The sequence below is a fragment of the Bubalus bubalis genome, chromosome 12 (genome assembly GCF_019923935.1).
Source record: "Bubalus bubalis isolate 160015118507 breed Murrah chromosome 12, NDDB_SH_1, whole genome shotgun sequence".
NCBI lineage: Eukaryota > Metazoa > Chordata > Mammalia > Artiodactyla > Bovidae > Bubalus > Bubalus bubalis.
Window position 1 is genome coordinate 1,872,749 of NC_059168.1, and position 21,711 is coordinate 1,894,459.

Below are 21,711 nucleotides of genomic sequence, written 5' to 3' on the forward strand. Positions count from 1 at the left end.
TGCATGTTGTAGCTTGTTGACCTGGGCAGAGAAAAAACAGGTTAGACAGTTGATAATACATGGAGCAATCATAAACTGCATCAGTATGGTGATAACAGGGAATAGTAGGGGCATTCAGTTCAGTAGAGTCGCTCAGTCGTGTCTGACTCTTCACGACCCCATGAATCACAGCACACCAGGCCTCCCTGTCCATCACCAACTCCCGGAGTTCACTCAAACTCATGTCCATCGAGTCGGTGATGCCATCCAGCCATCTCATCCTCTGTTGTCCCCTTCTCCTCCTGCCTCCAATCCCTCCCAGCATCAGGGTCTTTTCCAATGAGTCAACTCTTCGCATGAGGTGGCCAAAGTATTGGAGTTTCAGCTTTAGCATCAATCCTTCCAATGAACACCCAGGACTGATCTCCTTTAGGATGGACTGGTTGGACCTCTTTGCAGTCCAAGGGACTCTCAAGAGTCTTCTCCAACACCACAGTTCAAAAGCATCAATTCTTCAGCGCTCAACTTTCTTACAGCCCAACTCTCACATCCATACATGACCACAGGAAAAACCATAGCCTTGATTAGATGGACCTTTGTTGGCAAAGTAATGTCTCTGCTTTTGAATATGCTATCTAGATTGGTCATAACTTTCCTTCCAAGGAGTAAGCATCTTTTAATTTCATGGCTGCAGTCACCATCTGCAGTGATTTTCGAGCCCCCCAAAATAAAGTCTGACACTGTTTCCACTGTTTCCCCATCTAGTTCCCATGAAGTGATGGCACCGGATGCCATGATCTTAGTTTTCTGAATGTTGAGCTTTAAGCCAACTTTTTCACTCTCCTCTTTCACTTTCATCAAGAGGCTTTTTAGTTCCTCTTCACTTTCTGCCATAAGTGTGGTGTCATCTGCATATCTGAGGTTATTGATATTTCTCCCGGCAATCTTGATTCCAGCTTGTGCTTCCTCCAGCCCAGCGTTTCTCATGATGTACTCTGCATAGAAGTTAAATAAGCAAGGTGACAATATACAGCCTTGACATACTCCTTTTCCTATTTGGAACCAGTCTGTTGTTCCATGTCCAGTTCTAACTGTTGCTTCCTGACCTGCATACAGATTTCTCAAGAGGCAGGTCAGGTGGTCTGGTATTCCCATCTCTTTCAGAATTTTCCAGTTTGTTGTGATCCACACAGTCAAAGGCTTTGGCATAGTCAATAAAGCAGAAATAGATGTTTTTCTGGAACTCTCTTTCTTTTTCCATGATCCAGTGGATGTTGGCAATTTGATCTTTGGTTCCTCTGCCTTTTCTAAAACCAGCTTGAACATCTGGAAGTTCATGGTTCACGTATTGCTGAAGCCTGGCTTGGAGAATTTTGAGCATTACTTTACTAGCATGTGAGATGAGTGCAATTATGCGGTAGTTTGAGCATTCTTTGGCATTGCCTTTCTTTGAGATTGGAATGAAAACTGAGCTTTTCCAGTCCTGTGGCCACTGCTGAGTTTTCCAAATTTGCTGGCATATTGAGTACAGCACTTTCACGGCATCATCTTTCAGGATTTGAAATAGCTCAACTGGAATTCCATCACCTCCACTAGCTTTGTTTGAAGTAATGCTTTCTAAGGCCCACTTAACTTCACATTCCAGGATATCTGGCTCTAGGTGAGTGATCACACCATCGTGATTATCTTGGTTGTGAAGCTCTTTTTTGTACAGTTCTCCTGTGTATTCTTGCCAGCTCTTCTTAATATCTTCTGCTTCTGTTAGGTCCATACCATTTCTGTCCTTTATCGAGCCCATCTTTGCATGAAATGTTCCCTTGGTATCTCTAATTTTCTTGAAGAGTTCTTTAGTCTTTCCCATTCTGTTGTTTTCCTCTATTTCTTTGCATTGATCACTGAGGAAGGCTTTCTTATCTCTCCTTGCTATTCTTTGGAACTCTGCATTCAGATGCTTATATCTTTCCTTTTCTCCTTTGCTTTTTGCTTCTCTTCTTTTCCCCAGACAGCCATTTTGCTTTTTTGCATTTCTTTTCCATGGGGATGGTCTTGATCCCTGTCTCCTGTACAGTGTCACAAACCTCCGTCCATAGTTCATAAGGCACTCTGTCTATCAGATCTAGTCCCTTAAATCTATTTCTCACTTCTACTGTATAATCATAAGGGATTTGATTTAGGTCATACCTGAATGGTCTAGTGGTTTTCCCTACTTTCTTCAATTTAAGTCTGAATTTGGCAATAAGGAGTTCATGATCTGAGCCACAGTCAGCTCCCAGTCTTGTTTTTGCTGACTGTATAGAGCTTCTCCATCTTTGGCTGCAAAGAATATAATCAATCTGATTTCTGTATTGACCATCTGGTAATGTCCATGTGTAGAGTCGAGTCTTCTCTTGTGTTGTTGGAAGAGGGTGTTTGCTGACCAGTGCGTTCTTTTGGCAAAACTCTATTAGCCTTTGCCCTGCTTCATTCTGTACTCCAAGGCCAAATTTGCCTTTTACTCCAGGTATTTCTGACTCCCTGCTTTTGCATTCTAGTCCCCTATGATGAAAAGCACATCTTTTTTGGGTATTAGCTCTAGAAGCTTTTGTAGGTCTTCATAGAGCCATTTAACTTCAGCTTCTTCAGCATTATTGGTCAGGGCATAGACTTAGATTACTGTGATATTGAATGGTTTGCCTTGGAAACGAACAGAGATCATTCTGTCGTTTTTGAGATTGCATCCAAGTACTGTGTTTTGGACTCTTGTTGACTCTGATGGCTACTCCATTTCTTCTAAGGGATTCCTGCCCACAATAGTAGATAGATATAATGATCATCTGAGTTAAATTCACCCATTCCAGTCCATTTTAGTTTGCTGATTCCTAGAATGTCGACATTCATTCTTGCCATCTCCTGTTTGACCACTTCCAATTTGCCTTGATTCATGAACCTGACATTCCAGGTTCCAATGCAATATTGCTCTTTACAGCATCGGACCTTGCTTCTATCACCAGTCACATCCACAACTGGGTATTGTTTTTGCTTTGGCTCCATCCCTTCATTCTTACTGGAGTTATTTCTCCACTGATCTCCAGGAGCATATTGGGCACCTACTGACCTGGGGAGTTCCTCTTTCAGTATCCTATCATTTTGCCTTTTCATACTGTTCATGGGGTTCTCAAGGCAAGAATACTGAAGTGGTTTGCCATTCCCTTCTCCAGTGGACCACATTCTGTCAGACCTCTCCACCATGACCTGCCCATCCTGGGTGGCCCCACACGGCATGGCTTAGTTTCACTGAGTTAGACAAGGCTGTGGTCCGTGTGATCAGATTGGCTAGTTTTCTGTGAATATGATTTCAGTGTGTCTGCCTTCTGATGCCTTCTCGTAACACCTACCATCTTACTGGGGTGTCTCTTGCCTTGGACGTGGGGTATCTCTTCACGGCTGCTCCAGCGAAGCGTAGCCACTGCTCCTTACCTTGGACGAGGGCTATCTCCTCACGGCTGCCCCTCCTGACCTTGAACGTGGAGTAGCTCCTCTCAGCCCTCCTGCGCCCGAGCAGCCACCACTCCTTGGATGTGGGGTTGCTCCTCTCAGCTGCCTCCAATGTAACATTCCCCATCGCCAGGAGAAGGACCCTCCAAAGAGAGACTGTAGCCACCCTAAGGACTCTCCAGCTTGTTCTTTGAGATCCTGTAGATCTGCATGTTTTTCTTGAGATTGTGAGACTTAATTTTAACTTATCTGGAGGTATTTACCTGGAAACAACACATCTCATTCAAGATGGGTCAAGTCCCTCCTTGTTCAAGGGTCAGATCTATCTCCTGTCTATTTGGGGGTACAACACCTGCCACCTCCTGTCTATTTTGGGGTAAAACCCATGCCAAGCTATGTTGGCTGTTTAGAGCTATCCTGAAAAATCCTATCCCCAGAAACTTGATTTTGGGGATGGCACTCATTTGTAGTCCTGAATAGGTATCTGAGAGCTCCCAGGGGCTCACAGGTGTATTGAGTGTCCTCTTCAGTTTTCTTCCATGGCTTGACTCATGAGTAGTGAATCCAGGAGTCGTGTCCTGGTACCTTGACTGCTGTGGGGGTAGAAAGTATTACAGGGTAGAGGCCCTTCCATGTGGGCTGGAGTTGGGCCTTTGGGGACCCATCTTTCCAGACTTTAATTAGGACTTGAGTCCCTGGAGCATATAGTGGTGGCTCTTTAGAATCTTTTGGGTCCTGGTTGACATCCTACAAGCATATATCCTGTTGGAATTGCCCAATGGCCATGGCATAAGACCAGAGGGTCTGAGCCTCTGGATCTAGGAAGAGGTCATTAACATAAACAAAAGGTCTGCCATATAACATCTCATAAGGACTAAGACCAACCTGTTCCTTAGGGGTAATATGGGTACAGAGGAGAGCTATTGGTAAAGCCTCCTTCCATCTCAGGGAGGTCTCCCGGGTTATCTTTTTTATTGCTGATTTTAAAAATTGGTTGGCTCTTTCTACTTTTCCTGAAGACTGAGGCCTCCAGGCACAATGGGGATAAGAAGAACTGTACAAAAAAGATCTTCACGACCCAGATAATCATAATGGTGTGATCACTGACCTAGAGCCAGACATCCTGGAATGTGAAGTCAAATGGGTCTTAGAAAGCATCACTACGAACAAAGCAAGTGAAGGTGATGGAATTCCAGTTGAGCTATTTCAAATCCTGAAAGATGATGCCGTGAAAGTGCTGTACTCAATATGCCAGCAAATTTGGAAAACTCAGCAGTGGCCACAGGACTGGAAAAGGTCAGTTTTCATTCCAATCCCAGAGAAAGGCAATGCCAAAGAATGCTCAAACTACCGCACAATTGCACTCATCTCACACGCTAGTAAAGTAATGCTCAAAATTCTCCTAGCCAGGCTTCAGGAATACATGAACCATGAACTTCCAGATGTTCAAGCTGGTTTTAAAAAAGGCAGAGGAACCAGAGATCAAATTGCCAACATCCACTGGATCATGGAAAAGCAAGAGAGTTCCCAAAAAACATCTATTTCTGCTTTATTGACTATGCCAAAGCCTTTGACTGTGTGGATCACAATAAACTGTGGAAAATTCTGAAAGAGATGGGAATAGCAGACCACCTGACCTGCCTCTTGAGAAACCTATATGCAGGTCAGGAAGCAACAGTTAGAACTGGACATGGAACAGCAGACTGGTTCCAAATAGGAAAAGGAGTATGTCAAGGCTCTATATTGTCACCCTGGTTATTTAACTTATATGCAGAGTACATCATGAGAAACGCTGGGCTGGAGGAAGCACAAGCTGGAATCAAGATTGCCGGGAGAAATATCAATAACCTCAGATATGCAGATGACACCACCCTTATGGCAGAAAGTGATGAGGAACTAAAAAACCTCTTGATGAAAGTGAAAGAGGAGAGTGAAAAAGTTGGCTTAAAGCTCAACATTCAGAAAACTAAGATCATGGCATCCGGTGCCATCACTTCATGGGAACTAGATGGGGAAACAGTGGAAACAGTGTCAGACTTTATTTTTGGGGGCTCCAAAATCACTGCAGATGGTGATTGCAGCCATGAAATTAAAAGACGCTTACTCCTTGGAAGGAAATTTATGACCAACCTAGATAGCATATTCAAAAGCAGCGACATTACTTTGCCAACAAAGGTCCATCTAATCAAGGCTATGGTTTTTCCTGTGGTCATGTATGGATGTGAGAGTTGGGCTGTAAGAAAGCTGAGCGCTGAAGAATTGATGCTTTTGAACTGTGGTGTTGGAGAAGACTCTTGAGAGTCCCTTGGACTGCAAAGAGGTCCAACCAGTCCATCCTAAAGGAGATCAGTCCTGGGTGTGCATTGGAAGGACTGATGCTAAAGCTGAAACTCCAATACTTTGGCCACCTCATGTGAAGAGTTGACTCATTGGAAAATACTCTGATGCTGGGAGGGATTGGGGGCAGGAGGAGAAGGGGACAACAGAGGATGAGATGGCTGGATGGCATCACCGACTCGATGGACGTGAGTTTGAGTGAACTCCGGGAGTTGGTGATGGACAGGGAGGCCTGGCGTGCTGCAATTCATGGGGTCACAAAGAGTCGGACATGACTAGCGACTGAACTGAACTGGGTGACCTTAGAAGTAAGTGATGTCTCATTGTCCCTTTGTAATGACCTGGGAAGACCAAATCTCGAACTGATTTCATGGAGCAGTTTTTTTACCACCTTCCCAGCCTTCTCTGAGTGGGAAAGCCTTCAATTCATCATGTGAATGTATCTATCATGACTAATAGGTATTTATACCCTTGAGAAACTGGCATCTGGGTGAAGTCCCTCTGCCAGTCCTCTCCTGCGTAGGTCCCACGAGTGTTTTACTTTTTAATATGTCCGTTTTAATGATGGACTGAAGCATCTAATTGCCATGAAAAGCTTTAGTCCCTTGTAAAAACTGCTTGATTTTGTGTTTCCAACCTAAGACATCCCATTTTTTATATCAAGTGGTCAAGGCACACACTTTACAGAAATCAGTGACATTATTAACATTACCAAAAATCTCAGAACTCCTTTGCTGCCTGGCCAAGGGTACTCTCACAAGCACCTTACGGCCATATGGTTCACTCCCTTGGGAATACATCAGTTGTCTAAGAAATGAACAGTTATTTGGAAATTCCACATCCAATACTAAGCTACCCTGCTGCATGCAGACATGGCAAAATATTACAGGGGATTCATATATACCGGTCCTGTCATCAATAGGTTAAGGACAGCTTCCCACAGCTTCTTCCTAAATAGCCTCTTTGTGATCCTCAACCATGAGGTTTTTTGTAAGACATCAGAGAAAAACTGCTCTTGAGCATTACTGTATGGAACCTTATCAGATACCGTTAACTAATGCAGCAGTGAAACTCCGGGATGTCAATCGTTCCATACGTATTTCACAATTAAAGAAGAGTCTCAGAATTGACACAACTGGAAGCCTATTCCAGCAGAGGGCTTCAGACTGAGGATTTTCCAAGATGCTCTAAAGCAGCTGGTCTCCAGACCAGCTGACTGAAGACCTTTGGAATAAATCAATGACTTCAGATAAGGGATAGCTTCTGCCCAAGATGTCAGGCCAACAACTGTGTCAAAGCCCTGTTTTGTCTACCATGATACTGTAAATCAATTTTACTTCCAAAAAAAAAAAAGAACCCCAAAAAGCCCTATTTTATTTTTCATCTGCTTGCCCATAGTTATTCTTCTCATCTCTATTGATCCCTAGTTGCTATCCATCCATAATCACCTGTTTTCTCTTTTCTTTCCTCTTTGTTAGGTCAGAGCATACTCATTCAAATACCATTTTTCAAGCTTATATCGTGTTCACACGCTCAGTCATGTCTGACTCTTTGCAACTCCATTGATGGCTCCTCTGTCCATAGGGTTCTCCAGGCAAGAATACTAGAGTGGGGTGCCATTTCCTCCTCCAGAGTATCTTCCCCATTCTTAGATTATCCTAAATAATTGCCACTGCTCTAATCTTACCAGCTTCTGGGTATGCCATCCATTGGCAGATCACCATGATAAATATATATGAACAGTTCTAGTCTCACCAAATGACACTATGGAGAATTAAAGCCAGTGGCTTTTCCATTATCATCTACAGGGACAAATATCTTAAACAAATTAACGTGTGACTTTGCTAGTGTCCCTCTCTCCCAGTCTTAAGGGGGACTATATCCTTAACCTGTGGAGTTTAACCCAACACTGGGTAGTTGGAATGAGAATTTATAAATAAAATTGCAATAAATTTTCATGGAACAAATCCAACAAGCTACCCACAGAACGCAGAACAATACTAACATACTTGAATTTGAAAAATAATTACAGGAAGCAATATTGTATTTTTTAAGAAAATATTTAATTGGTGGTTTTCTAGAAGGAAAGATTTTTATCTTGTATGAAAATTTGTAGTCAGAGTACCAAGAAAACGTGGGCAATACAAGTTGTTTTTCAAGTTAACACATGATTCAGTTCAGTTCAGTCGCTCAGTTGTGTCAGACTCTGTGCTGCCTCATGAATCGCAGCACGCCAGGCCTCCCTGTCCATCACCAACTCCAGGAGTTCACTCAGACTCACGTCCATCGAGTCAGTGATGCCATCCAGCCATCTCATCCTCTGTCGTCCCCTTCTCCTCCTGCCCCCAATCCCTCCCAGCATCAGAGTCTTTTCTAATGAGTCAACTCTTCGCATGAGGTGGCCAAAGTACTGGAGTTTCAGCTTTAGCATCATTCCTTCCAAAGAAATCCCAGGGCAGATCTTTAGAATGGACTGGTTGGATCTCCTTGCAGTCCAATGGACTCTCAAGAATCTTCTCCAACACCACAGTTCAAAAGCATCACTTCTTCAGCGCTCAGCTTTCTTCCCAGTCCAACACTTACATCCATACATGACCACTGGAAAAACCATAGCCTTGACTAAATGGACCTTTGTTGGCAAAATAATGTATCTATTGGGTGCTCATTTCTGAGAGGAAGTATGAGAAATGAGCTGAAGCATCTGATAATCTGATTCGGGAGACAAGAAAATGGCAAGATAATAAACAACCAATGATTTAAATAGATTAAGACACTGATAAGAACTACTCCAAGTCGAGATATCTTTCACTTTCAAATATTATGGAGGACTTCCCTGGTAACACAGTGGATAGGAATCTGCCTGCCAGTACAGGGCACACAGGTTTGATCCCTGGTCCAAGAAGATTCCAGTTCAGTTGCTCAGCCGTGTCCAACTCTATGACCCCATGGACTGCAGCACGCCAGACCTCCCTGTCCATCACCAACTCCCCGAGTTTACTCAAACTCATGCCCATTGAGTCAGTGATGCCATCCAACCATCTCATCCTTTGTCATCCCCTTCTTCTGCCTTCAATCTTTCCAGCATCAGGGTCTTTTCAAATGAGTCAGTTCTTCGCTCAGGTAGCCAAAGTATTGTAGTTTCAGCTTCAACATGAGTCCTTCCGATGAATATTCAGGACTGATTTCCTTTAGGATGGACTGGTGGATCTCCTTGCTATCCAAGGGACTCTCAAGAGTCTTCTGCAACACCACTGTTCAAAAGCATCAATTCTTCGGTGCTCAGCTTTCTTTATAGTCCAACTCAGCTTTGACTAGACAGACCTTTGTTGGCAAAGTAATGTCTGTGCTTTTTAATATGCTGTCTAGGTTGGTCATAAATTTTCTTCCAACGAATAAGAGTCTTTTAACTTCATGGCTGCAGTCACCATCTGCAGTGATTTTGGAGCCCCCCAAAATAAAGTGTGACACTGTTTCCCCATCTATTTGCCATGAAGTGATGGGACCAGATGCCATGATCTTAGTTTTCTGAATGTTGAGCTTTAAGCCAACTTTTTCACTCTCCTCTTTCACTTTCATCAAGAGGCTCTTTAGTTCTTCACTTTCTGCCATAAGGGTGGTGTCATCTGCATATCTCAGGTTATTGATATTTCTCCCTGCAATCTTGATTCCAGCTTGTGCTTCTTCCAGCCCAGCATTTCTCATGATGTACTCTGCATATAAGTTAAATAAGCAGAGTGACAATATACAGCCTTGACATACTCCTTTTCCTATTTGGAACCAGTCTGCTGTTCCATGTCCAGCTCTAACTGTTGCTTCCTGATCTGCATACAGATTTCTCAAGAGGCAGGTCAGGTGGCCTGGTATTCCCATCTCTTTCAGAACTTTCCACAGTTTGTTGTGATCCACACAGTCAAAGGCTTTGGCATAGACAATAAAGCAGAAATAGATGTTTTTCTGGAACTCTTGCTTTTTCAATTATTGAAACAGGAGATGGCAAGAGTGAACATTGACATTTTAGGAATCAGTGAACTAAAATGGACTGGAATGGGTGAATTTAACTCAGATGACCATTATTTTCACTACTGTGGGCAACAATCCCTTAGAAGAAATGGAGTAGCTGTCATAGTCAACAAAAGAGTCCAAAATGCAGTACTTGGATGCATTCTCAAAAATGATAGAATGATATCTATTCGTTTCCAAGGCAAACTATTCAATATCATGGTAACTCAAGTCTATGCCCCAACCAGTAATGCTGAAGAAGCTGAAGTTGAATGGTTCTATGAAGACCTACAAGACCTTCTAGAACTAACACCCAAAAGAGATGTCCTTTTCATTATAGGGGACTGGAATGAGAAGATTCCACATGCCAACTAAGCCCGTGCACCACAATTCCTAAGCCCATGCTCTAGAGTCAACAACTATTGAGCCCAAGCACTGTAACTACTGAAGCATGCATGCTCTAAGGTTTGAGAACCATAACTAATGAGCCCCTGTGCTTCAACTACTATAGCCTACACGCCCTAGAACCCTCATAGCACAACTACTGAGCCTTCATGCTACAGCTACTGAAGCCCATACCCCTAGACCCTATGCTCCACAACAAGAAGCCACCACAATGTGAAGCCCATGCACCACAACTAGAGAGTAGCTCCCACTCTCTAGAACTAGAGAAAGCCTGTGTGCAGCAATGAAGATCCAGCACAATCAGAAATCAGTAATTAAAAATAATACTTACGGAAAAACAGATGCTTTTACAATTGCAATTGAGTAAGATCTGACTTCCCATCAGTATTCAAGAGAATTCTTCCCAGATGAGGGGACATTCGAATAGGGTTTTGACTGATCACCAGGCTTTAGATAGTGGAGAGGGTATGCCAGGCTGGTGGAACAGGTTAGGCAGAACAGCCCAGGCTGGAAAGTGTGGACGCATGTTTGAGGTATGGCAAACAAGCTAGTTTGTCTGAAATGGAGGTTCTTACCAGGAACAGCAAGAGGTTAGGGCAGACTGAAGAGGGCATTGAATGTCAAACTGAGAGGTGAGCCTTTATCCTATAGGCAAAACAGAGGCTTTGGGGGCAGGACAGGGTGGCAGGATAGGTGCCTACTGATGAGAATGATTAACATGGCCAGAGATACATAAGGGAAAGGGACTACGTTAGGCAAAAACCAGCTACAAAGTTTCAGGCATCCAGGCATATAAAGACCTGAGTGAGGGTTAGAGAAGGACACTTGGGGGGAAAAGGATATATATATGGGGCTTCCTTTGTGGCTCAGTTGGTGAAGAATCTGACTGCAATGCAGGAGACCTGGGTTCAATCCCTGGTTTGGGAACATCCCCTGAAGAAGGCAAAGGCTTACCCACTCCAGTATTCTGGCCTGGAGAATTCCATGGACTGTATAGTCCATGGGGTCACAAAGAGTCAGACATGACTGAGCGACTTTCACTTCACTTTGCCCTTTGAAAGAAAACTTAACCTGTTACTAATGTGAAATATGTATGAGTTATCTGGAGTTGTTTCAGGGATTTTTGTTTGCTTTTGAAACACTATGTGACTGAAGCCTGTGCTATACTGATTACACTGATGAGGCTTTCCCCCAGTATAAATTCTCCCATGTATGGAGACTTCCCTGGTGGTCCAGTGGTTAGGGGGTGTGGGTTCAATTCCTGGTCAGGGAGTTAAGATCCCACATGCCTCATGGCCAGAAAACCAAAACATAAAACAGAAACAATATTGTAACAAATTCAATAAAGACTTTAAAAATGGTTCATATCAAAAAAAAATCTTAAAAATAATAAACTCTCTGATGTTGAATATGTGACCCACTAACTAAAGCCTTTCCAAATCCATTATATTCACATAGTTTCTTACTGGTTTGAATTCTCTTGTGTTTGATAAGGGAGGAGGTATGATGAAAGCCCACCCCCTCTTAATAGAGCTTCGGTTTGGTGTGTCCTGTCTGATGTTGAGCAAAATGTGTCCTCTGACCAAAAGTCTTCCCACATTCGTTGCACTCCTAGGATTGCTTTCTAATATATAATTCAGTATATCCTCTGAGGTTTAGTGGTGTGTGTTTTCCAGCTGAAAGCCTTCCTGCATTGGCTAAATTCATAGGATTTTTTTCCCAGCATGACTTTTCTGATGTTTAATAAGGGAGGCAGTGTGAGCAAAGGCTCTTCCACACTCATTACATTTGTAGGGTTTCTCTCCAGAATGGTGTCTATAATGCTGAGTGAGAGATGAACTCTGGCTGAAGGCTCTCCCACACCTATTACATTTGTAGGGTTTCTCTCCTGTATGAAATCTGTAGTGTACAGTGAGAGAGGAACTCTGGCTGAAGGTTCTCCCACATTCTCTGCATTCATAGGGCTTTTCTCCAGTGTGAGTTCTCTGATGTTTAATAAGGGACGAAGTATGGCCAAAGGCCCTTCCACATTCATTACATTTGTAGGGTTTCTCTCCTGTATGAAATCTATAATGTAGAACAAGAGAGGAACTCTGGCTGAAGGCTCTTCTGCATTCACTGCATTCATAGGGCTTCTCTCCAGTATGAGTTCTCTGATGTTTAATAAGGGATGAAATATGACCAAAGGCTCTTCCACATTCACTGCACTCATAGGGCTTTTCTCCAGTGTGACATCTCTGATGGCGCTGAAGTTCTGACTGGAAATGGAACAACTTCCCACATTCATTGCATTTGCAAGATTTCTTCCCTGGTTGGGTTCTCTGAGAGTTACTTCTCCCTGAAGTCTGTCTGAATTCTGTATCACAATTATAGTATCCTTCTCCTGTGGGAACATGGTGTTGGTTAATAGGGACTGATCTTAAACCTGGACTGGTCCCAAATTCACTCCATTCATGACCTCTCTTAAGGGTGGGAGGAGATTTTTGAGTGAGTGACGTTTCTTTCAGATGTCTCTCCTGTTTTTTTGGATGCATCTCTACCTGGTCATCCCAACCACAGGTTGCTTTCAGTTTGGAGGACCTGAATTCATCTCTAATGTGTTTCTCCACTGATGCTCTCTGAAATAATTCTTCTTTGGAAAGTCCCTGACTTAGCATAGGTTCCTTGGCTTGAGGCCTTCTCTCCCAATCTGGAAAAAAAAAAAAAAAAAGACAGGCTGGTATTACCTGTTCTATGTGCCAAGAGGAAGTAAAGTCCTATGATAGACGTAAGATAATTAACCTTTAAAATAATACCTAAAAGAGGTGTACAGTCTCTTCCAAGAATGGTGTGTGTCTGAAGAACATTTTGTAAGTGCCAAGAATAAGATAAGCAGGTAACTGGAGATTAGAAAAACCTGAGAGAACAGTGTTGGGCTCCAGTACACAAGGTAAGGGCTTCCCTGGTGGCTCAGTGGTAAAGAATCAGCCTGCAGTGAAGGAGATGCAGTTCAATCCCTGGGTCAGGAAGGTCCTCTGGGAAGGAAATGGCAACCCACTCCAGTATTCTTGCCTGGGAAAGTCCATGGACAGAGAGGGGCCTTGAGGGCTATAGTCCATGGAGTTGCAGTTGGACACAACTTAGCTACTGAACAACAGTGACACAAGGTAAATCCAAAGACTGTAAAGATGAGAGGAGGGTAGGAAGATGCCCTCCACAAAATCTTCCCTCAACACCTCAGTCCACACCACACATTATTATGTATTATATACATAGTATAATATACATACTGTATACATTTAACATCTATTACTGCATATAACTGTGATGGCAGAATAATTATCCCCCAAAGATGTCCAAGTCCATCTGAACATATTTATGTATTCAAATCCCAGGAACATATAAACATGTTACTTTACATGGCAGAAGAGACTTTGAAGATGTGATTAAGGGCACAGACCCTGAGGCCGGGAGATTATCATGAGTCATTCAGGTGGGCCCAGTCTAATCACATGAGTTCTCAAAATCAGAGACAGTTCCTGGCTGAGTCAGAGAGATGTGGTGTGAGAAAGATTCGACCCATCACTTCTGGCTCTGAAGGTGGAGGAAGGGACCCACGGGCCAAGGAATGTAGCAGTCTTTAGAAGCTGGGAATGCTCCTCAGCTTAAAGCCAGCAAGAAAACAAGAAACTCAGTCTGACCATTGTAAGGAATTGTTCTGCCAACAACACAGATGAACAGGAAACAGACTGTCCCCTAGACACTCCAGAAAGGAACTCAGCCATGCTGATACCCTGATTTTAACAGTGTGAGACCCATACTTGATTCTGAGTTTTGAACTATGAGATAATAAACTTGTGTTGATTAAAGCCACTAAGTTTGTGACCATTTGTTTCAGCAACAATAGAAAGCTAATACAATAATAGTGACCCTTCTGAAGAGAGACATGACTGGCAATGCCTAAGCAGGGCTCCCACAGGCCAGATTTTGAACCAGTAGGTCTTGTGGGGATCCTGAGGATCTGAATGTTTAACAAGCTCCCCTAGAGATTCTGAAACACGCCATATTTGTAGAACACTGTAAACAGACAGATACTGATGATGAGACTAGATCCAGAGGCCAGACCCTTGCCCTCATTCTGGAAGGAAATATGATCAAGAGAGTACCAATACAGAGATCAGCATCTTCCCTGTCTGTCCTCTTCTGGAGTATTGAGGCCCAGCCTGCACTCTCAGGATTTGAGCCCTGCTTTGGGGAGCTTCAGCTCTGGCCTGAGGCTGATTCTGTTTCAAAGATGGACACAGACACAGACTGTCATCTCCTGCAGTATGCTTGAGCTGCACATGGCAGGCAGGAGAGCTTTGTGTCCGGAATTTTGTCCCAAGGGGTGGAGCCTACCACCCCTACGTCGCAAGTCACCTAGGAATTCAAAGAGATGCCATCAAGAGCTGGTAAGAAGTGGTCTTTGTTCTTAGAACCATCTCTGTTGTAGTTCAACTTAATCAAGCCTGAAGTGTCCTCACCTTGATCTTCCTGATGTCATCTGTCAGGATGTCCTTGCTGGTAGCCCTTTAATTTCTGGGCTACTTAACTGTTGTGTTTGATCTGCTGATAACTCTTTATTATCCCTGCTGGTATAGGACTTAACAACTGTTGGTCCTTAGACTCCATCTAACACTGATCATGTGACATCTAGTGATGATGCATAGTCCCAAGGACCCTGAAGGGTAGGCAGAGATGGGCAGATGTTTATTTCTTATCTACATTACTCATAAGAAACAAAGGGAAAGATAAACACTAGAGAAGAAAATGAACATCTTTTCATACCAGAAAACATTATGGAAGCCTACAAGTATTCAAAATACTGGAGGGGAGGGCTATTGGCAAGCAACTTCACCTTTTCAAAGAAAAGGGCTCCTAGCAAGTGACCGCACCTTCTCAAAGAAGAGGCCCCTGACCAAGGGTTTAAAGGAACTTTCCAGTCACAGTTGGCCCTTATGATGTACACTGTTGTTTTAGCCTGACTCTCACCTGAGTGGACACCTGTTGAGATTTCTCTCTCTAAAATACAGGGCTCTTCCTCTTCCTCCAACTGGCAGATCATATATGGTTTGGACACTGGAAACCCTGGTGGTAGAGAAGGAAAAGGATCATGGTATGGGTATGTAAGAGGCCAAGGCTTGTGGACAGCCTGCAACTAAGCATGGTGAAGTCATAAAGCATCTTACTCTGATCTCGCATACACTGGGACTTTCCTACAAGGAGAAAAAATACTGAATCTCCTGGCCCCCAAGAGAAAATAAATGTCTAATTCTGGAATTTCAGGGCAAAAGTCAGCCAACAGGCCCAGACACCCCTAGCTTTTAAACACCAAGGAACTAAAGATGGCCTGATGGGCAGGCTCTGGGCTTTGGAGGAGCTGAGCTCACCCAGGGAGGCCAGGTTCTTGAAATTCTCCAGCATCACCTCCCGGTACAGGTCCTTCTGAGAAGGGTCCAACTGCCCCCACTCCCACCAGGTGAATTCCACAGCCACATCCTCAAATGTCATCAGGTCCTGAAACACAGAAGACAATCTTGCACCCTCGGAGAGCACACTCATGGCCCTGGGAGAAGAGGAGACGGGTGTCTGAATAGAACCTTAGGGTGTACAAGAAGGGATTCCAAAAGTTCCTGGCTATCGCAATGCCACGTTTTACCATCTGAAAAACATTTTAAGCTGCTCCAGGGACTGTGTCATCCTTACTACTCAGTATCCCACGCAATGCCCACAGATCTCAACATCAAACTGCTTAGAAATATAATCAGGGCCTCAGGAGAATCAAACCTTTAGAGACACTCCACTTATGTGGGAGAAATAAATACAATCCATTTCCTCAATTTTCAGAATGTCTCACAATTTAGTGACATTTAAATAGAATCAATTAAAAATAACAAACTGATTAAAATAAAAATAACAAACTAAAAAAAAAAATAATAAAAAACAAAATAAAAATAACAAATTCTGCATTCTGAGTGTATCATAGTGTCAATAGTCTTCTAATTAAGTATTTTTGAAAGTTGTGTGCTAGGATTTCGATGATAATTCTTACTAAGGCCAAATAAAATCATTTGGGGCTTAGAATAACTTATCCCATAACAGCTGCCAGCACACAGTTCAGTGAAAGTATGTCAAATGGACTTACAGCGAATTAGGAAGTCTTTTGTGAGTCTGATTAATATAAATCATCTCCCCAAAAAGCCTAATCATTTTTCAGTTCCTAAATGTGCAAAGTTGAGAGTGAGAACCCCAGATCTCAGGGCTTCACAAGGTACAACCGTTCTGTGGGTCCCAGCCAGAACTATCCTGTCAGCCTCTATAACGACAATACTCTCAATTGACTTACATTGTACAATAAGCCATAAACTATGAACTAAAAAGCAAGTAAGTGAAGGTAGTATAAACTCCTTTTACTTTCCCCTCAAAATGTTTAAAAGTCAAATCCCATTTAGATACTGATTCCACAGAATAAGCCAAACTAACAATTTTATATTAAAGGCAGTCCAAAATAATCAAATGTGGAAAACTCACTACCTTAGTGAGCCAAATGATAGATTGTACTGTTTGTGCAAAATATTCATTGGCCCTCCCTACAGAATTGATTTTCCTACCCCACAGACCCAGGTGTAGTCAAGTCATTCACTTTCACATTTGGAATGTGAAGCAAGTGACATGAGCTACTTATGAGCAAAAGCTTTCACACTCAGCTTCTACAATTGCTGCTCTAAGAATGGCAAATGATCCCAGAGTGAAGATGTGGGGCAAAACCATAGCTTGCATGTAACGTGGACAAGAAATAAACCGTTGTTGGTGTAAGCATCTCAGGATTTGCAGTGTTATCACAGTATAACTAGCCTCAACTGACTCATTAAAAAAGCTGGTCTCCAGGTGGAGTTCTGCCATAATACAAAAGCCTAAAATACGTGATAGTGGCTTCAGGGCCAGGCAGTAGAAAACACTGGCAAGACGGCAACCCATGTAATTTGGTGGTGAACTGTGTGGTAAAACTTGATGCAATAACTTGAAAGAGGAACAATGCAAGCATGAGCTGGTGATGCGATGAGACAAGGAGGGAAATATAACATCAGTGGTATGAGCTGGTTGTCACTAGCTACATTTGACAAAAGTATGACACACACACAAAAAAATTAGTCTAAGAGTTTCCTGATTTGCAAAATAAAATGTAAGGCAAAGAGAAAGTGTCCAGAGGGACTTCCCTGGCTGTCCAGTGGTTAAGACTCTGGGCTTCCAATTCAGGGGAAGTGGGTTCAATCCCTGGTTGGGAAACTAAGATCCCACATGCCACATGGCATAGCAAAAAAAAAAGAAAAAAATTTTTTTTTTAATATTTTAAAAGAAGAAGAAAGTGTCCCAGAAATTCCAGGACTTGCAAGGTTGGAGATTTAATGAATTCTCATTTCCAACTGGTCAAAGACAAAATAGATATAGCTTTTGCATGACAAAAGATGATTAAAACCCAGCCTAATGGCAAGGACTAAGTCATGAGTGTGATTGTCAGACCTTTTGTTTCAGTTCAGTTATGGCTCCCAGTAAATCCTCTCAGTGGGACCAAATTGCTCAGAGTGACTAAAATTAAGGTTTTGCCAAGGAAACCCCAAAAGCTCCACAATTTAAAGAGAGGGGCATATTTCAATAACAACTGTGGGAAAAGCTATTGATATACGGAGCTAATGGAAGCAAATGCACAAAAAGCTGGTCAGGTTTTTGAGAGTCACACTGAAGGTGCAAGACTTGAAACAATCCTTGGGCTATCAAACTACTCAGGATAAAAAAGCTGCTTAGCCCTCAAAAAAAGTTTAGTATCATCTTCATATGCAACCAAGGGAGATACTGCAAAAGGAAGGAACTTCTGGAGGGCAGAACCAAGAGCCAAGGAGAACACTGGACTGGGAGCTGTACCCAGACAGTAGCACCAGGACATGTAAAAGATCCTCCCCCCGCCAACCCCAAGGCCAGGGTCCTCGGTGTGTTACCACACTGATCCAGGAAGATAACACGTGCACAGAGGCCCAGCCTCACTGAGCAGAGGGCCCCGCGGCAAGGAGACCAGCAAAAGCCTTGATGGGCTCAGCCTCCTGCAGAGCAGGAATTGGGTCCAGTTCCCTTTGGCAAACACGAAGTCTCCAGAGAAAAGGAGGCAAAACAGGCATTTGAGAAAAACTTAAAGAGAACCCCAACTCACCTGAGGTCTGGCTTTCAGGAATAAACTGGCTGTTCCCTTTTCTCCTAGGCCTCTCTCTGGAGGAAGAGCAGGGTCCTGGGAAGGGAGAACTAGGAAGGTAAAAGGAGCCATAAGGAAGGCTAACCCTCATGAGATTTACAGCTCCCAGACTCCCCAAGTCAGTGTGTCGCCCCCATGGTTTCCGGGGATAAGGCTGGACCTAAGGGAGCTGAGGGACAGGCTACAGGCTGCCTGTGCACACTGCTGCATGAGGCCCCCCACTTGTCCATAGGCCACAACAAGCTGTAGGTAGCTGGAGGGTGACCACAGTCTGGCCACTCCTTTGTAGTCACTGGACCTCCAATATGCAGGTCCTATATTAGGCCTTTTGAAAATATAAACATGGAGAAGTACTTCGAGGAACTTTAAATGTCACCTGAGGGTATAAGACAGGTTAACAAGACAAAATAAGGCCTAGGACAAGACCACATAAAGATATGGGACTTTGCAGAAGTCACACCTCTCCCCTTCTCCTTGGGAAGTACTGCAGAGGCCAGGTCTTCCTGGGACGCTTTCCTGAGTGTTCTAAAGCATCATTAGGTCTCTGAAGCGTATTTTAAAAGCCCCTTTATTATAAGGCCATGGCTTCCCAGGTGGCTCAGTGCTAAAGAATCCGCCCGCCAATGTAGGAGACTTGGGTTCAACCCCTGGGTCCGGAGAAGGAAATGGCAACGCACTCCAATATTCTTGCCTGGGAAATCCCAAGGACAGACTCTGCCCCGCCAGTGGACTCCCTGCCCCCATCCTATGGTCCTCCTTCTCCTCCTAGACCCAGACTGACTCCCCAGGAGGGTTCCTTCTCGCGGCACCCTCGAGAGCCAAACCTGAAACTCTGGAGTCCATAGCTGGGACTAGTCCTTTCACTAGATCCAAATCTCTGTCATTAGGCGGCGGCCCTGCGATCCTCCCGGGGCTCAGGGAGCGGGGAGCGAGCCGGATGACACCGGGCATCCCCACTTCGCGCAGCGACGCCCAGCCGACCCGCAGGACCCACAGCAGGGCTGTAAACCCCAGACTGGCGTCCCAGCTGAGCGCAGTGCGGCTGCGGCTGTGGCTGCGGGAGGCGATGCTCTTTCCCTTCTCGCACTCCCAGATGCCTCAGAAGCCTGGCCGCCGCCCTCCTTCTGGAGACCGAACTCTAGGACCCAGCTCCCATGGAGACCACTAGAAAATGGCCACAGCCACACCTGAGATCTCGGTGCCCCGCGCTCCTCCAGAATTGCTTCTGGAGAGCTCACAGGGAACCGATGGGCCCTGCAACTCCGCCCAGTTCCAGGCCCCCTCAGCCCCTCGCAGGCGGGCAGTCGGAGGGACACTTCGCACTCTGTCACTGGCTCAGGGCGCAATCCCCATGGCTGGCCTGCGCACCAGGAGTAGCTGAACCCACAAAGATCCAAGCAACACCCGGGTTCCAGCCCCGCCTCCCGAGACCCGTCCTGAGCCTGCGCGAGAGGAAGGCCACCATGCCGGGGTCTCCAGTACAGGCGTCGGAGGCGGGTCTCCGGGGGGGGAGGGCGAACGAGCAGCGCCTGCGCACTGGCAGCTTGGGAACCTTGGGTGCTCTGCTCTGGCAATCGCAGGCTGGGCAAGTGCGCACCAGCTACCTGGACAGAGGTTTCACTCTGCACCCCCCCCCCCCCAACCCCACCCCTCCGCCACGGGCTGGGAACCGGAAGCAATCCCCCTATTGGAAGTGCCTTTAGTAACTGGGCCCAACAGCCGGGTTTGGGGCAGTTCAACAGAAGCCACTGGAGTTCAAACAAACAAACAAAAATCCTGGCCTAAACCCCAAGCCTGCCAAATAAGATATTTCTAGGAGGCTCTCCAAAAATGTGAATTTTTTATAAAGTGTCCAGGAGATCCTGACAGGCTGTTCCCTACCTCTCCATCTTTCTCCCACTGCTCCCCGCCCGCCTCCCGCCAAGTTTAGGTTCAGCGAAGGGTGAACTCAAAGAGAGAACTTTGGACACCTTTCTCCTCTAGAAGCGAGGATCATTTCGGACCTAAAAGAAATAGAAAAATCATCTGGATATTAAAACGATGGTTCTCCGGAGGCACTCTTCGACCAGAGAGGAGACTTTTGAGGACTGAGAAGTTGGTGAAGGAGTCTTTCGGCTTAGAAAAGAAGATAAAGAGCTCAAGGGCCCTTGCTGAACCACCTGACTTCCAGGATGACAAAACTGAACTTTAAGTCCCACCCCCGATACTCTGGGCAGATTGCATCATCCCGGGACCCTCCACCCCGTTCATCCGCCTGACTAAATCTTCCCGTATCGCTTCTGCAAACACACACACACACACACACACACACACACACACGTCGCTCAGTCGTGTCCGACTCTTTGCGACCCCATGGATTGTAGCCCACCAGGCTCCTCGGTCCATGGGATTTCCCAGGCATGAATACTGGAGTGGGTTGCCGTTTCTTTCTCCAGGGGATCATCCTGACCCAGGGATCGAACCCGGGTCTCCCGCATTGTAGGCAGACGCTTTACCGTCTGAGCTACCAGGGAAGTCCATCAAAAACACAGAAGAGTAGTAGTGTGTTTCAAAAGGATGTCAGTTGAGATCTTTTATAGATGAAATCTACTTCCTAGAAGTCAACTCGCCAATTACATGCACAGCTGGAGACAAGAGGCTGCAAAAAAAGGTCCAACTGGAAAATATCTCGGGTACCCAATTAGATCCAGTTATTCCACGTCCGTCTGCAAAACCTCCCCTTAAATATGAAGCTTCCCTGATCCTGCACGCGCTCAGCCTCGTCGTTAGACCGACTGTAGCCCCTCCTTGCCTGAATAAAGGTAACCTGTCTCTGTTGAGGTCATCTTCCTTTCTTCATTGCCTCGTCTCTAACTATACTTTACAGTTGAGACAAATAAGCTATCAGGGCAAACGGCCTTTTCTCCTTTCTTGCTCTTTTAATGTTTCACCTTTCTGCCAGCACTTCTGGTGACACAGATAGCCAAGATGGTTCATCAAGTACCCAGCAAGTAAGCCTTCCTTCTCCGGAGCCAGAGTGAGGAAAGAGGGGCAGGGCTGCCTGGGAACCATGGCTGGCGCAGGAATTTCTGTTCTCTTCTGTGCTCTGGAACCAAAAACGGTGAGGGTATGAACACATGAAGAATGTCATCTCATTGGTGGCTGACATAACCAGAAATTGAACTGCTTCAGATGTTACTGATTCTTTGCACTTTTATCCTCTAGCCTATATCTTTGCTGGTCCTATACTCTCTGCCTAAGTTGCTTTTTTCTTAAAG

The 21,711-nt window shown here is 44.7% G+C and overlaps 1 protein-coding gene across 2 annotated transcripts; it reads right to left on the bottom strand.

Annotated features, from left to right (window-relative positions):
• Positions 1 to 10,656: 10,656 nt before the first annotated feature.
• LOC102396577 (zinc finger protein 514) lies at positions 10,657 to 20,442 on the bottom strand. 2 transcript variants are annotated; one of them, XM_006059843.3, is made up of 5 exons: positions 19,279 to 20,442; positions 18,416 to 18,504; positions 15,603 to 15,729; positions 15,205 to 15,300; positions 10,657 to 12,883 (listed from the first exon to the last, which is right to left on the bottom strand). In XM_006059843.3, the coding sequence occupies exons 1-5, from the start codon at positions 19,403 to 19,405 to the stop codon at positions 11,898 to 11,900; spliced, it is 1,425 nt and encodes a 474-aa protein (XP_006059905.3). In that variant the 5' UTR covers positions 19,406 to 20,442; the 3' UTR covers positions 10,657 to 11,897. The 2 variants fall into 2 exon arrangements, with proteins under 2 accessions (XP_006059905.3, XP_044781519.1); XM_044925584.1 differs by lacking the exon at positions 15,205 to 15,300.
• Positions 20,443 to 21,711: the final 1,269 nt, after the last annotated feature.